Source organism: Mustela nigripes, chromosome 7 (assembly GCF_022355385.1).
Source record: "Mustela nigripes isolate SB6536 chromosome 7, MUSNIG.SB6536, whole genome shotgun sequence".
Lineage (NCBI taxonomy): Eukaryota > Metazoa > Chordata > Mammalia > Carnivora > Mustelidae > Mustela > Mustela nigripes.
The window spans coordinates 95,697,973-95,713,949 of NC_081563.1; the positions used below are offsets into that span (position 1 = coordinate 95,697,973).

Below are 15,977 nucleotides of genomic sequence, written 5' to 3' on the forward strand. Positions count from 1 at the left end.
TGGATGAAAACCAGGGTGGAAGGCCAGAGGGGACGTCCCTGGTGTGTGCCTAGACTAATGGTTGTCTATTTATTGAGTCTGGTGTCAGGCGTCTTATAGGGAGGTGAGGAATAGGGGCGGGGTGTTGGGCAGTAGGAAGGGGAGCATCTCCTTATGTTGGCATGGGATGGAGTAAGAGTTATCTTCAGTACCTTATTGCTTAATCAGGAGTCATTCCATGTCAAATATGTTCAATGATGTTTATACCTAAAAGTGGATGTGGATTGAAAACATGGCACTTGAGAGAGTTTTTCTGAAATTTGAAGTCTCTATGGTGTGAGAAAAAGTGTGCTTGCAGGTAGTCTTTTCTCTTTGAGTTCTTATAGCTTTCCAGAACTTCTAGAAATAATTTTGCGTGGTGGGCTTTTGGTGGGGGTCACGCCAGGTGTCCTTACCTGCAAGCTGACTTTGGGGGATGACTAGGCCAAACTCCTGATTCACCCTTTTCCACCAGACTTCTCCCACCATGTCCTTGACCACATCTCCTTTCACAGCCCTGATGGACTGGGGCTGAACCTTTCATCTGCTGGGTAGTATTTCATCCACACCAGGATTTTGCATTTGCATATAATCGGTACAAGGGACATTTTTAGGTCTGTAAATAGATGCATTCTGCTGATGTATATTTCTCTTTCATAATAATGATAACGATAAAAATGCTGATTTAGCACTGAAGCACAATCAGCATACCTGCTGTCTTATGACCTGATTACTCGCTGAGTCTCAAAAGGGCTTCACTGAGTGGATTTTACCTCCTTACCAGGTATGAAGCTCCAGGTTATTCATCTGCCCTTGGCACAGTATACTGCACACACAGGAAGTTCTAAAATCTGCTGGCCAGTGTCAGCAAAAGGAGTCTTGCCTGCACCCTGGTTCACATGGATTACCATTGACAGAAAGTTTGTATCAATGGCCAGCGTCTGTTATTCAGATCCATTTTTTCTGCTTTTCCTTATAATGTTATCCTTGAGGACATCTCTTCATGGGCTTGCTGTCCTTCATGGCCAATGAAGGTGCTTGGTGATGAGTTTCTTCTTCCCCATCAACATTTCCACAATAATGTTGAATAACAGCCCCTCCCAAACCTCATGGCTTACATAGGTCTTATGGCAACAAGTGTCTGTTTTTCTTCCTCATCAGTCTCCGTTGGTTAGGGTGGTTCTGCCTCTGGCTGCCGGTTACGTGGGGTTGGCTCCACTGTGGGCTGGGTGCAGCTCCGCTCTAGGAGTTTCCTCATATTCCTTAGAGCAGAGACTGCCTGAGGTTCTCCAGCCACCAGTGGGTCATATTTCTAAGGACTGGTTGCCCCAAATCATTTGAGGGTGTGCATCACCCAAAGGTGTGGCTTCAAGTAAAGAAGAATTTGTGGCATTTTTACAAATTACCACAGAGGGAAGGAGGACTAAGGCAGTTGTTAGAAGGTGAAATCACCAGAGTCATATTAGCTTTTAAGTAACTGGATATTACTGCTGACATTTATCCTTGTCAGTGTTTTCTGTCTTGTGTCTGATTAGTTTATTTCCTTGTTCTCACTGTTCTAAATTGTGTTTTAAGTGGTCAAGTTCACCTTCAATGATTACTTTTTCTTTTTCTCTGTAACAGTCTGAAATCTTGAGTATCATGCTTTCAGTGCCATTGTCTAGGGAATTTGAGTAAACTAGTAAATAAGTAAATGATACTATCTTCATTTACTCTTCGATGTGTAGGCAGGGCTGGGAAGGCTCTTAGTTCTCTGGGTGGGGAATGATGTGGAGCAGGAGGAATAGAGCCCTAGAAAGGCCTGGGGGGTCATTCCCTCCTAGGGAAAAACTGAACTGAGCTCCTTGTTCCTTTTGAGAGTTTCCACTGGGGCTCCTAAGTGGGGTAAAGATCCTTCCCCTTCCTTTGGTGCTTCCTGGGGTCTGCTGAAGCAGGTTCTTGTGAGGCTCTGTTATGATCCTCTCAATTAAAAAGGAGTCGAAATGGTATTGAAAAGGAGTATATGTGAAGGGAAATGGAGGGATAATCCCACTGCTTTCATAGGTTTGTTTGGTGGTAGTGCTTATTGCTTTACTGGGATCAAGTGCGTTTAATAAGGCCAGTCTCATTAAGTGTATGAGTTTCATGAGTCATTGAGTTTTATGGCTTCACAGGTAGGTGAAGCTGGTTATTCCCACCTGGTGAGATGGCCTTTCTCAGGAATTAGGCAGTTATAATACAACTAACATTTGTGTAATGCGGACTGCACTCTGACATGCTCATTTTATCCCCCCAGCAGTCCTGTAATATAGGAACCATTGTTGGCCCCATTTCTGACTTTGTAATTGAGGCAGAGTGCTTCAAAAACTTGTCCAACAGCTATGTATAGAAGAATGAAACTTGACCATTCTCTTATACCATACACAAAGATAAACTCAAAATGGATAAAAAAGCTCAACATGTGGCAGGAATCTATCAAAGTCCTAGAGGAGAACGTTGGCAGTAACGACACTGGCCACAGCAACTCCTTTCAAGACATGTCTCCAAAGGCAAAGGAAACAAAAGTGAAAAAGAACTTTTAGAACTTCATCAAGATCAAAAGCTTCTGCACAGCAAAGGAAACAGTTAACAAAACAAAGAGACAGCCCATGGAATGGGAGAAGATATTTGCAAATGACACTACAGACAAAGGGCTGATATCCAAAGATCTATAAAGAACTCCTCAAACTCAACACACACAAAACAGATAATCATGTCAAAAAATGGACAGAAGACATGAACAGACATTTCTCCAAAGAAGACATAAAAATGGCTAACAGACACTTGAAAAAATTCATCATCACTAGCCATCAGGGAGATTCAAATCAAAACCACATTGAGATATCTCCTTACACCAGTTAGAATGACCAAAAACTACAAGTGTTGGAGACGATGTGGAAAAAGGGGAACCCTCTTCCACTGTTGGTGGGAATGCAAGTTGGTACAGCCACTTTGGAAAACAGTGTGGAGATTCCTTAAGAAATTAAAAATAGAGCTAACCTGTGACCCTGCAGTTGCACTACTGGGTATTTACCCCAAAGATAAAGATGTAGGGAACAGAAGGGCCATCTGTACCCCAATGTTCATAGCAACAATGGCCAGAGTTGCCAAACTCTGGAAAGAGCCAAGATGCTCTTCAACAGATGAATAGATAAAGAAGATATGGTCCATGTATACAATGGAATATTATGCCTCCATCAGAAAGGATGAATACCCAACTTCCGTATCAACATGAATGGGACTGGAGGAGATTATGCTGAGTGAAGTAAGTCAAGCAGAGAGAGTGAATTCGCATATGGTATCACTTACTTGTGGAGCATAAGGAATAAAATGGAGGACATGGGGAGATGGAGAGGAAAAGTGAGTTGGGGGAAATTGGAGGGTGAGACAAACCATGAGAGATTGTGGACTCTTAGAAACAAACTGAGGGTTTTGGAGAAGTGGGGAGTGAGGGGATGGGTGAGCCATCCCATACTGCATGGAGTACTGGGTGTGGTGCATAAACAATGAATCTTGGAACACTGAAAAAAATAAAATTACAAAAAAAACCCCCAACAACAAATAAACAGAAACAACCCACATTGAGATACCACCTTATACTAGTTAGAATGGCCAAAATTAACAATATAGTAAACAAGTGTTGGAGAGGATGTGGAGAAAGGGGAACCCTCTTATACTGTTGGTGGGAATGCAAGTTGGTGCAGCCATTTTGGAAAACATTAGTGGAGATTCCTTAAGAAATTAAAAATAGAGCTACCCTATGACCCTGCAATTATACTACTAGCTATTTACCCCAAAGATACAGATGTAGTGAACAGAAGGGCCATCTGTACCCCAGTGTTCATAGCAGCAATTTCCAGAGTCACCAAACTGTGTAAAGAGCCAAGATGCTCTTCAACAGATGAATGGATAAAGAAGATGTGGTCCATGTATACAATGGAATATTATGTCTCCATCAGAAAGGATGAATACCCAACTTTTCTATCAGCATGGATGGGATTGGAGGAGATTATGCTGAGTGAAATAAATTAAGCAGAGAGAGTGAATTATCGTATGGTTTCACTTGTGGAGCATAAGGAACAGCACAGAGGATATTGGGTGAAGGAGAGGAGAAGTGAGTTGGGGGAAATCAAAGGGAGAGACCAACAGTGAGTGACTGTGGACCCTTAGAAACAAACTGAGGGATTTGGAGGGGAAGGGAATGGGAGTTAGGGAGGGCCTGGTGGTGGGTGTTGAGGAGGGCACATATTGCATGGAGCACTGGGTGTGGTACATAAACAATGAATCTTGGAACACTGAAAAACAAAAAGAAAAAAGAAAAAAAAACTTGTCCAAGACCCTGTAGCTTCTGGACTTTACTCAGGCAATCTGCTCTGGAGGTTTTGCCCTCAACCTTTGCTATTGCCTTTCAGCTAGATAGGGAGAAATAATTGTCAACAAGAGGTTTTAGCTGGTGTGTGTGGTTTATAGATTGTTTTTGAGATAAAGTGGGAAAATAATAGAAACAGTATATTGGCTCTTGGTTGGTGGTAAAGGAGAATAAGAAATTAAAGATTTCTTTAAAAAAATTCAGGAATGACTGCTAGCCCTGTAAAGCTCTCAGCTGGTTGTTTCTCTGTTTGAATGTACTTCTCTGGGCACTGTGATGATAGTTAAGGCAGTGTGCTAGTGTCTGTGAAGGCTGAAAATCACCACCTCAAAGGTAGTTTGTGGCCTGGGCTCTGTTGTTCAGCACTTTTCCCTCCTTTCTTTTGCTTACTGCTCACCATGAGTGCTGAGGTGCTTGCTTCTCAGGACTCCTTCTTGGGGAAATTGACTGTTCCCATTTTCTGTGCCACTCACTCCCCTCATTTCTCACGTGTCTACTTATCTTCCTGCTCTTTTTTATTCGGCTCTCCTTTACATCCCCAAGGTGATGATTATTTTCATATATTCCTGACCTGATTTCTGTTTTGATTTATTCCCCCTTGTTTCTGTGACCTTTGTGTGGTTCAGATTTGAGTTGGGAGACCAGATGGGAGTTCTGCCCACATCTCTGACTATGGTACCTTGGGCAAGTCACATAGAACCTGTGGTTTCTTTATCTCAATCACACCTGCCCTATCTACCTCACAGGATTATGAATGAAGGTCCAATAAAAGAAATATCTGAAAGTGTCTTATAAAGCATAAATGTATAACATTAATTAATTAATCTTCCCACCCTCTCCAAGTGGCTTTGTCTACTCCATGCTTTGATGCCTTGAATCAGCTTTGATCATGGTGCCTTTTGCGTTAACTTGTTTCCTTCTGTACCCTCAAAGTCCGTGTCTTACTGTCTTTGAATTTCCTAGCACTTGGCTAAAGGCAAGTTGGCATGGGTACTGGCTCAGTAATGTTCAAATGAAAGTTCAAAAGAAAGTCTGTCTAAGGATGTTTCTTGTCATATTTGTTTTTGTTTGTTTTTCGTTGTTGTTCATTGTTTTGTCTGAATGAAGCCTTCCTCCTTGTCTTTATGCTTCTTGAAGTTAGCCCTGTTAAAAATCAACCCTTTCTTACTTTCTTGTTTTCCCTTGTGCAGGATGCTAAATTACAGTATCTGTGGTCTCCATTTCCAAGGTCTAGGCTTACTTTTAAAGATTCACCTGATGAGTCTTGCTTTTAAACAATCAGACAAATCAGTCCTTTCAGCTATTGAATTAGAGATATAAAATATTTAATATTGATTGTTTATTCATTTAACAAATACACCTTCAGTACCTTTTGGATCCCAAACTCTGTTCCTGGGGCTAGGAATAGAGCCATGAACAAATCGGATGAGTGTCTTGCTGTTATGTAGCTTCCATTCTAGTTAGTGGAGTGATAGTCAGTGAAGAAGGAAATGAATAAATGAGAAAATTTCAATGAATCTTAAGTGCTGTAGTAGGAAGAAATTATATGAAGAGGACTCCTAGACCAAGAAGCAGTCCTCATATTTATAAATAAAACTGAGGATGTTATACATGTTATGCTCTTAGTTTCCCTGTTTATCAGGTTACCTGAAAGGTATCTAATGGTCTTGATGGTGAGTACTTGAAGCTCTGTCCCATCCATTCCCTCATCCACAAGAAAGATAGTGAATGGCTGAGGAGGAAGGTGGCTATTACCTGGACTTTTGGTTGCATGAGAGCACCTCAGTCTGTATGAGTGTTCCTCAGCCTTAACCCTCTTTGTTCAGATTGCTCTATTTGAGTACACTTGATGGACCAACGAGGATCCAGGGAAGATGAGGGAGTCGTCGATCACCCAGTAACCTCACTGTGCCATCTTGCTGTGTCAGTCCACCCACATCCTCAATGCCAGGGAAACTGCTTGCTTGCTTATGACATTGTGTGTCCAAGGCCTGTTCACTGGTGAGCAGTCAGGCATCCAGCCATTACAGAGTCTGTGAAGGCAGAAGGCAGGGCGATCGGATGGCATGTGAAGCATGATATACAGTGCACTTTTAGATTTCTTTGAAGAGGTATTGTGTGATCCCAGTTCTGAAGGATGAGAGGAAATGAACTCTGTGGGCTCTGGGGGTGGGGGCAGCATACTAGAGGCAGCCCAAATGGAAAATGTGTTTGAGAAGTTCAGAGAATAGAAAGAAGCCATGGTGGCTGGAGTGTGGGGTGTGAAGGACGAATGCTGTGAAATGAAATTGGCATTGAATGGAGGAAACTACATAGGGCCTTGTAGGCTGTGGTCATGAGTTTGGATTGTAAGAACTATTGGAGGTCACTGGGAGGTTTGAGTGAAGAAGGACCGGGTTTGATTTACAGTGTTCAGTCTTTCTGCTGACCGGTGGAGGACAGCCAGTGGAGGGGAGGAGCCGAAGCAGGAGCCCAGGCAGAGGGCATATTGCTGCCTGGGTGAGGATTCATGGTGACATATGCCAGGCAGGGCCGTGGAGGGCATGAAGTCCCCAGGGCTGGAGCATGTTAGAGGTGGAACTGTCACCCTGGAGATGGGCTGTGAGGAGTGAGAAGAACCTGGGACAACGAGCAGCTGGATGGGTGGTGGGGCCTGAGGGAAGAACAGAATTTGAGGGGACATGTCCTTTGGACATGTTTGATTTGAGGAGACTTATAGACCCTCCTGTGGAGAAATTCAGCTGCAGCAGACATTGAGAGTCTAGCTTGCAGGGTGAAATCTGGAATCCTCAGCAGAAGGGTGAAATCTCTTCTAGATAGTCCCCAGGATTTGAAAGTGGGTGAGGCTGTTTCTTTCCTATATGCCTATAGGCATATGATCTAGTTAATGGTTTGCACTTTGTGGCCATTATCCTATCACTGTTATATGTTATATATGTTAATGTGCATATATGTTACAGGCTATTTCTTTTATTCAACTCATTCAAGAAGATATTGAACTAGATAAATACTGTGCTAGATGCAGGGGACATAATGATGAATGGGATGGACTGGGGGTTCTGTAGGGTTGGTGGTATCTCTAAAAGAAGTCAGATCATTCCTTCATAATTAAGTCAATAATTCCATTGGGAGGGATTCCATCAGGAATGAAGTGAAGTGAGATGTGTTTTATGACCCAGGGAGAACCAGCCAATGGGGCAAAAGCAGAGGCACTGACCTAGTCTCTGGGTAGACTGGTGATATTTCAGCAACTATTGAGTGCCAGTAGGAGCTGACTGGTGAAATATGCTTCAGAGGAAACAGGGGTGGATGGGCTAGCAGTTCATACTGGAGTGAAAATGAACAGAATTCTTTCTTGGAACCACACATTCTGTGAAAGGCTCTCAAGGATTCCTCGGCAAGATCACATAGCTCATAAGAATGATAATACTAGTTTCATGCACTCATGCAGGTAAATTTGTTAGTTACTAGGAACTTCCACTGCTCTGTGTGTTTATTTGGGAGCAGAAAATAGAATGTGAAATTGGCAGCTGATATGACTTTACAAACACCTTCTGTGCATTATTTCAAAGAACCAGGTCAATTTTTTGTTAGTTGTTGTTTTGTTTTGTTTTTCGTTGTTGTTGTTGTTGTTGTTGTTTTTGTTGTTGTTGTTGTTTTTAATGAAAAACCCTATATGGTTCTCAGAGGAAAACAACTCCTTAGATTCACCAGTGTTAGTGTTAAGTTTATAGAATTTAAATATAATAATGGATGTATTCTCATCTAGTCACAGTATTAGGACCCCAAAATTCAATTGAATCCACTTTATCATAGACTGAATAGATGTACATTTGTTTCTTGAGTAATCCCTGCAGAATTTGAAGAAGCTGTTCTTAATTTTCTTGAGAAGACTAGTGTATTCTTCCCAAGAGCTAACACCTTGGTCAGGACCCTGTTGTAAATGGTACAAACAACCTCTTGGCTAAGGAAAATGTACAAAGGTGTATTGACAGTGGCTGAGTACTCCCACCAGAGTTATGAGGGATAATTGGGCCCCTGGATGAAGTGGCTGTGTTGCTGCTGGGCGCTAATAATTATTGCTGGGCCAAGCTCCCTGTACAACCTGCCTTTCTAGCCATAGTCCTGGTTGACCAGCCCTAGTCCAACAGGGAGAAACACTGCTCAGGGCAACTCTGGGAACGTGTGGTAGACCTCCCTGTGTCCAAACAGGAGTGGAACAGCTCTCCTGGGAGCTGGAGGGAAGGCTTTGACCAGTGGCCCAGGTGGAAGTGGGTGGGGATGCTAGGCAGTGCCTGCTAGTTCTCTTGAGCTGGTCTCAGGTCAGCTGAGGAGAAGAGAGACTGGACCATGTATGACTCCAGCAGCAGAATTGTTTTTCAGATGGACAGACCTATCCCTTTTTATGGCCTATGTGAAAGCCACATCTTCCACGAACTTCTGTTCCCCACCCCTAACAGGAAGGTATCTTTTCCCTCTCCAGACCTGTACTAGCCTCTAGCCTTCTAGCTCCTCTTTGAATGCTGTGCCCCCATGGCTCTTGGGCCCTTGAATCAGTCTCCTGGAGGGGTCTGCCTATGGAGGAGGGGCCCCAGGCCAACTGAGATCTCTTTGTGGAGAGCAAATGGATGGGAATACTATTTTTGTTGTTCTGTTTTGTCTCATAGTGACTAGTTTTTATTTTCCTTCATTTCTGAAAAGGTTTGTGAATTCCGATAGTTGTATAAGATTATTGTCATAATGGTAACTTTTTCTTTTCAGATAATGTGGATGCAAGTGATCTTAAACAGTTTTTTGAGACCAACTATTCTCAGATATATTTCATCTTCTATGAAAATTTTATAACACTGGAAAATAGTTTGAAATTAAAAGGTAAGCATTTCTACAAATTTTTTTTTATATACACAAAGGTTTTTTTTTAATTTCTTTTTTTTTCTTTTTTTTCTTTTTTTAAGATTCAGAAAGTTTTAGACGTTGTATGTTCTTTAGCCACAAGTTATATGCTTTTAAGCTTCCTTTCTTGCCAGACTCAGCAATGCTGGGAGATTGCAATGGTTGTTAGCATCTTTGTTTCCTTGGAACGTTCTCTCATACAGCTGTTAATTGGACAACAAATGGCTACAGGGAAAATGGAAGGAGAATGCCACAGAAGGCATGAATTCCACAGAATAATTTACTTCAAAAGAAAGACATAAAATTAGTATGTGTGCACTATAAAAAAAAATTCAGACTCCACTATAGGGTTTGAAATGGGGAGTCTGGATGGCCCAGTTGGTTAAGTGTGTGCCTTTGGCTTGGGTCATGATTCCAGGGTCCTGGGATCAAGCCCCAGATTCTGGCTCTCTGCTCAGCAGGGAGCCAGCTTCTCCCTCTTCCCCTGCCTGGTGCTCTACCTGCTCATGTTCTCTCTCCCTCTGTCCAATGAGTAAATAAAATATTTAAAAAAATAAAGTGTTTGAAATGAAAATTGAAGCATATGTTTTTTTTTTTTTTTTAAAGATTTTATTTATTTATTTGACAGAGAGAAATTACAAGTACACTGAGAGGCAGGCAGAGAGAGAGAGAGGAGGAAGCAGGCTCCCCGCTGAGCAGAGAGCCCGATGTGGGACTCGATCCCAGGACCCTGAGATCATGACCTGAGCCGAAGGCAGCGGCTTAACCCACTGAGCCACCCAGGCGCCCGAAGCATATGTTTTTGCCCAGGTCCCTAGTCCTTCTCTGCATGCATTTCTTTCTATATGTGTTATTTTTTTTAGAAGATTTTATTTATTTATTTGATAGACACACAGGGAGAGAGGGAACACAAGCAGGGGGAGTGGGAGAAGGTGAAGTAGGCTTCCTGCCGAGCAGAGAACCAGATGAGGGGCTTGATCCCAGAATCCTGGGATCATGACCTGAGCTGAAGGCAGGCGCTTAACAACTGAGCCACCCACGCACCCCATATGTATTATTAATGTATTATGTTTATGGTTTTACCCTTTTATAAAATATTCTTTGAAAAATCAAGCCAATAATGTCACACTGCACAATCTGCTCAGTATTTAGATGACAGGATAGTGTAGCCTGGGGAGCCAAACTGGGTTTGGATCCTGGCCCTGTCCTTTCAGCTGTTTCTCTGTGGGCAAGCTACTTCACCTTTCTCTGACTCAGCTTCCTCCTGTTGGCATCAAACAGGTTAGCATGTATCCTGGGATTTCAGGATAGAGTATGGCACATAATATGTGCTCAGTAAATATTAGCTGCTGTCACCCTCTTATTTCATAGAGCTGTGGGATTCCAATAGATCAGGAGTACACAGCTTACAGCTGGCTGCTTGTTTTTGGACACAGCCATCCCCATGGCATGTATGTGTTCCCCATGGCTGCTTGGGTGATTACAAGAGGGGCCTGTAGAGCCTAAAATACAGACTACCGGCCCTTTCAAGAAACATTTTGCTGCTTCCTAAGTTAGATGCTCAATGGCAAGCACTTAGTGCAGGTCCTTAGCACCTAGACTGGACAATCAATGTAACTGGCTACTGTAGGTTTTGTGGTTTCTATGATTGTCACCCTTAAAAGGATAGTGCACATGGCCTGAAGACATGCATGGCTTTTCAAAGTTATGACTGCTCTGTGCCTCTTCACATCAAAAAAGCTAGAACTCTTGGAGCGCCTGGGTGGCTCAGTGGGTTAAGCTGCTGCCTTCGGCTCAGCTCATGATCTCAGGATCCTGGGATCGAGTCCCGCATTGGGCTCTCTGCTCAGCAGGGAGCCTGCTTCCTCCTCTCTCTCTCTGCCTGCCTCTCTGCCTACCTCTCTGCCTACTTGTGATCTCTCTCTGTCAAATAAATAAATAAAATCTTGAAAAAAAAAAAAAAAGGTAGAACTCTTTCTTTGCTTCTGCTGTGCCTTCCCTCTTGTATGTAACTAATTGAGAAAGGAATATATTGCCTTCCACAGCTGACGGTGACTTGGAAAATGTGGAAGCTGTGTTTAAACAGCTAACGAGGAGCAGCTTTGCTTGATGTGGACTCAGGTGGTGTAGCCTGGGGGTCTGTCTACATTCCTGACACAGATTCCGTGCTACCCCCTGGTAGTTTTTGAATAAATGAGTGCATGTTGAAGCTTAAATGCTTTCAATATAACATAATTTTTAAGATTCTCAAATTTACACATTGAATGATAACTAATATTTTTTAATATATTCCAGGGAATAATAAGTCACAAAGGGAGGAGCTGGACTCCATACTCTTTCTTTTTGAAGTAAGTTTTTGTTAAATCCGTTTAGCTTTCAAGATTCTTGTTTTAAAATGTGGTATTTTAACTCTTTAATTTTACTTGAGGACATAAAAAATGATGGGCATGTATTTCCTTCCTTCAGCTTTTACAAACAATGCTGCAAAGAATATTCTTGTGATTTTTAATTTCTTTTGGAAACGTGGGAGAATTTTCCTGTATGGCTACCTAAATGTGAAGTTATTAGATGTTTCGAAATGTATCTACATTTAAAATACCCATATTACCAAATGGTTTTTGAAAAGATCATATAAACTTATATGGAAATTTATGTGGAAGTTGCAAGTAAATTTCCCTAACCAACACTGGAGATGGTGTGTGGGTATGTGTTTGTGCGCGTGCACGCACAAACATGCGCAAACTGACATGTTGAAAACCCACTGTTTTTAATATGTGTTTTCCTGACTATTGGTGAGATTGAAATCTTCGTATGTGTCAGTGTGTCCATGTGTGATTACATATTCTTTTCAAAGTTGGAATAATATATTTACTTGTGGTTCTTGATCAGTTAAGCTTACAGTCTTTCTTGTCCACAAATTGTATTGGACAAGTGCCAGGTTACTGTTACCTGGAGAGCTCCAGTAGAACTAAATTGTAGGTTCTGAAAGTTAAGTGTTGGTTATCTAGACATTATTCATGTACTTAGGTTGGTGTGAGGTCTATTTTATGACTATAAAGGGAAGGCCTAATGTCTGTTTGTTGCAGAGCTGGCTGGAGGGAGAGGCTTGGGCAGAAGGCTCTCCATGGACTTTTTGGGTTTGTGGAATAAAACCGATACTTGAGGACCTCTGGTTGAGTACTTGGCTCATGGCTGGCTGGCACTTACTGTGTTTCCCTTTCTCTAATCCTTTAAGGGCTGTACTCCTTCCCCAGAGTAAGAGACACTAATTCACTGTATATTTTGTGGTGGTTATTGTGTTTCCTGTGGCAACCCTTCTGTGAATGAAATTTGTACAAAGGAGCTGTCTTTAACAGGAGCTTTAATTAAGCCGGTCACTTACATATGGAATTTCTAACAATCATTTGAACTATCCCATTAATTTAAATGATCTTATTTCTGTAGCAATTGATACATTTACTAAAGAATCTATAACATAGATGCAAGTTTTGAAGCATGGTGCTTCAAGAACTAGAACTTTAGAATTTGAAGCTAATTGGGTGCTTCTCCTCCATCCTGTTCTTTTTCTCCTCTGATGGCAGTCACTCCTCTGCATTATGCCGTTACCCTTCTTTTTAAAAATGGTTTTTACCCCCAGTATTCATATCCCTAAACAATGCCTTGTGCAGTTTTGTTTGGTTTTGAGTATAATAAAAATGGCCTCACATGGTACATAATCATCTGTGGCTTGCTGTTTATATTCAGCGGTTTTCTGAGATTTATCCATGTTTTTTGAATTTAGCTCACATTCATTTATTTCATCCCCACTGCTGGGTTAAGTGAGTATGTATGATTTATTTCATTCCAACATTTTGTCTATAGATTTTTTTGTTTGTTTTCTTGGTGGACAGATAGATGGTCTGTGAATAACGACGAAGCTAGTCAGTTAGTCTGTTTTCTTGTCTTTGGGCGCTGGCCCGGCCCTCCAGTACATGGGTGAATAGACAGAAGAAAGCTGGTCATCCTGCTCTGATTTAAAGAGTTCTGTTAGCGTTTCATCATTTATGGCTTCCTGATGTTTAGTTAATGAAGTTTTCTGTAAAGTTTTAGTAGATATACTTGATCAGATCAAGTTTGCTTGTATTTCTAGTTTGGTAAGATTTATAAAAAGTCATACATAGGTTTTGAAGTTTCCAAACGTGTATTTTTTTCTGCATTAACTGAGATAACCTTGTATAATTCTTCATGAATATAAATGTGATGAATTATATTTCTGAATTTTGGAGGCTAGTACTTTGCATTTTTGGATCTAAGTTCACAACTGATGTTGGCCTAAATTTCCCTTCCTCACATTGTTTCTGAATGATCCTGTTTTAGAAGTTGTAGAACCTCATGTCAAACATTTCTTTTTCTATTTTATAAAATAGGTTGCATAAGATTGGAATGATCTGTTCTTAGAGCAGTTTTTAGTTTTTCCTATAAAAGCCTTCTGAAACCGGTGTGTTGTGTTTTGTTTTTAATTGGAAGGTTTTAACCACTCATTCAATTTCTTTAAGCATTTTGGAATTATTTTAGGATTGTTCAGGTTTTCTTGATTCAAATTTGATAAATTATATATTTTTCTAAGAATTTGAGGAATTGTAAGAATTTTTGATCACCAGAGTTGTGAAATTCATTGGCATGACCCTTCTTTTGAGGGTCATAATTCTTTCTGTTTTCTCTGCTCCAGATCAATCTTCAGTGTACTTGGTGTAATATGCATTAGACACAGTATTAGCAGGAGTGACAGTAAAAATACTCGTGTCAACCTTTACAGGTACCATTTTACTAGTGTCTCCTTACCACTGTAGCAGCTTTAAACACTGTTCCTCATCTGGTCATTCTTTTAAATGCCTCTTCTCTCTGGCTTCCCTTAAAACCTTTTTCTTAGTCTTTGGTGTTCTGTAGCTTTACCACAAAATGTCTAGTTGAAGATTTTTTTGTCTTGCTTGGTATCTGTGCATTTTCTGTATTTCTGGATTCAGATCCTTTATCATTTCTGTAAAATGCTCAGCTGCTGTCTTCTCAAATGTTGACTCTTTCTGTCCTTCTGCTGTACTTCCCAGGATTCATATTTAAACCTGCATCTGTTCTCCATGCCTCTCGAGCTAGCTTTCACCCTCTTCTCCTGCCTCCTTGTGTTGCATTCTGGGGAATGTCTTCACTTCTTCCATGCAGTGCATGAAATCCTTCATTTGGGGCTCATCTGCTGCTCCACCATCCTTTGTGGTTTACATCTCAGTGATTTTTGGTCCCTGTTTTAACTTCCTTCAGTTCCATGTTAATACTTGGCCTGTTGCTTTTGATAGGCTCTTGATCCTTCTTCATTTTTTACCTCTTTTGTGTTCTTAAACATTTAACGTGTGATGTTTCTTATTCTGTATCTGATCATTCCAGTATCTAAAGTCTTCAATTTCCCTCAATATGCTGCTCTCACATGGCTTCTTTTCTTGCATGCTCTGAGATTTATTAGAACTTAGATTTAATCTCTTTTAATCCTGTGGGGTTTTTTGGAGGGTTTGTCTTTCTTTTGCCAGGAGGTTGGGCATGTTCTTGGTTTGTACCACTTTGGTTCCATTTGAGGGTCCTGATTTATTAAGGAAAGCTCAGGTTCCGTTCCTCCAACTTACCATGTGATGGGAACTGGGGTTTAGAGTGCACAGACCTCTAGAGATCCTACAGTGAAATTGGCATTCGTTCTCTGGCACCCTGAATTGTTTCTCTTGAGCTTCTTGCTTGCAGATCAGGTTTTGGCTTACTTTATTTCTGCCACCTTCCTTCTTACTTCCTTTCCTACCATTTTCTAAGTCCTTTGTTAGTTTCCTGATGTCCTCTAAAGCCCAGGAATATTTTGAGAATTCCATTTGCTGTCACTAATTGCAAGTCTCACCGTGCAGCAGGAAAGCCTGTCAGCAACAGGCACTGTAGTTCTGTACCTCCCACAGAGGAGATTATAATACTCTTTCCTCGTGTCAGAACATCTAGATTAAGGAGGGAGTTATAATGGATACATTATCATCTACAGATGATTATTTGCCTATATAATAGAACAATATATATTATTCCAGACTTACTAAAAACTTTCATTTTGCATAGTAAATATGGATGAATAATGAACCAGCATTATTTTTGTTTATGCCTGTGTTCTCTTTCTGTCTCTGGCTTTAGAAGGTAGGTTATAATTTGTATGGTTCATTCTGAAAATTAAGTAACTTCATTGCTACTTTCTGTACATTGGTGCCATATAAAGCAATGGTTTATGAGGATTCAGAGGTAAATACTTACCAAGGTGTAAATAATTGGCAAAGGCTTCCTTTACAAGAAGTAGAATTATTAAGACATGTTAAATCCCAGAAGGGATATCATGTAAAGATAGCCTGTAAATATAAAGTGGATCGGAAGAAATCAGAGCGATGAGAGAGTTTGGAAGGAGCATGTGCAGGGAAACCTGCTACTGGTCCCTGTAAGTCAGGGGTGATCCGGAAGGGAAGCCTTGTTAAAGGAGGCAGTAGTATTTAGATGTAATGAGCTATTGGAGACCTCACGGTGCTCTGGTAAAGCAAGTGGCATGCAGTCAAGGCTGCCAACCCAGCTGAATTTGCGGCTTCAGGCAGGGCGCAAGCAGGCCTTTCTGTCTGCCTTTATCTCCAGCAGGATCCTT

At 41.2% G+C, this 15,977-nt stretch overlaps 1 protein-coding gene across 5 annotated transcripts in view; it reads left to right on the forward strand.

Moving 5' to 3' along the window:
* The window catches only part of RALGAPA2 (Ral GTPase activating protein catalytic subunit alpha 2), a 319,809-nt gene that overhangs the window by 19,271 nt on the left and 284,561 nt on the right, over window positions 1–15,977 (forward strand). For 4 of the 5 annotated variants that reach the window (XM_059406446.1, XM_059406444.1, XM_059406445.1 and 1 more), the window contains exons 2-3: window positions 9,167–9,277; window positions 11,594–11,646. In XM_059406446.1, coding sequence (XP_059262429.1) covers window positions 9,167–9,277; window positions 11,594–11,646 — 164 coding nt within the window. Of the gene's footprint in view, window positions 1–9,166; window positions 9,278–11,593; window positions 11,647–15,977 lie in introns of those variants that run through there. The other variant, XM_059406448.1, reaches the window with a different exon arrangement.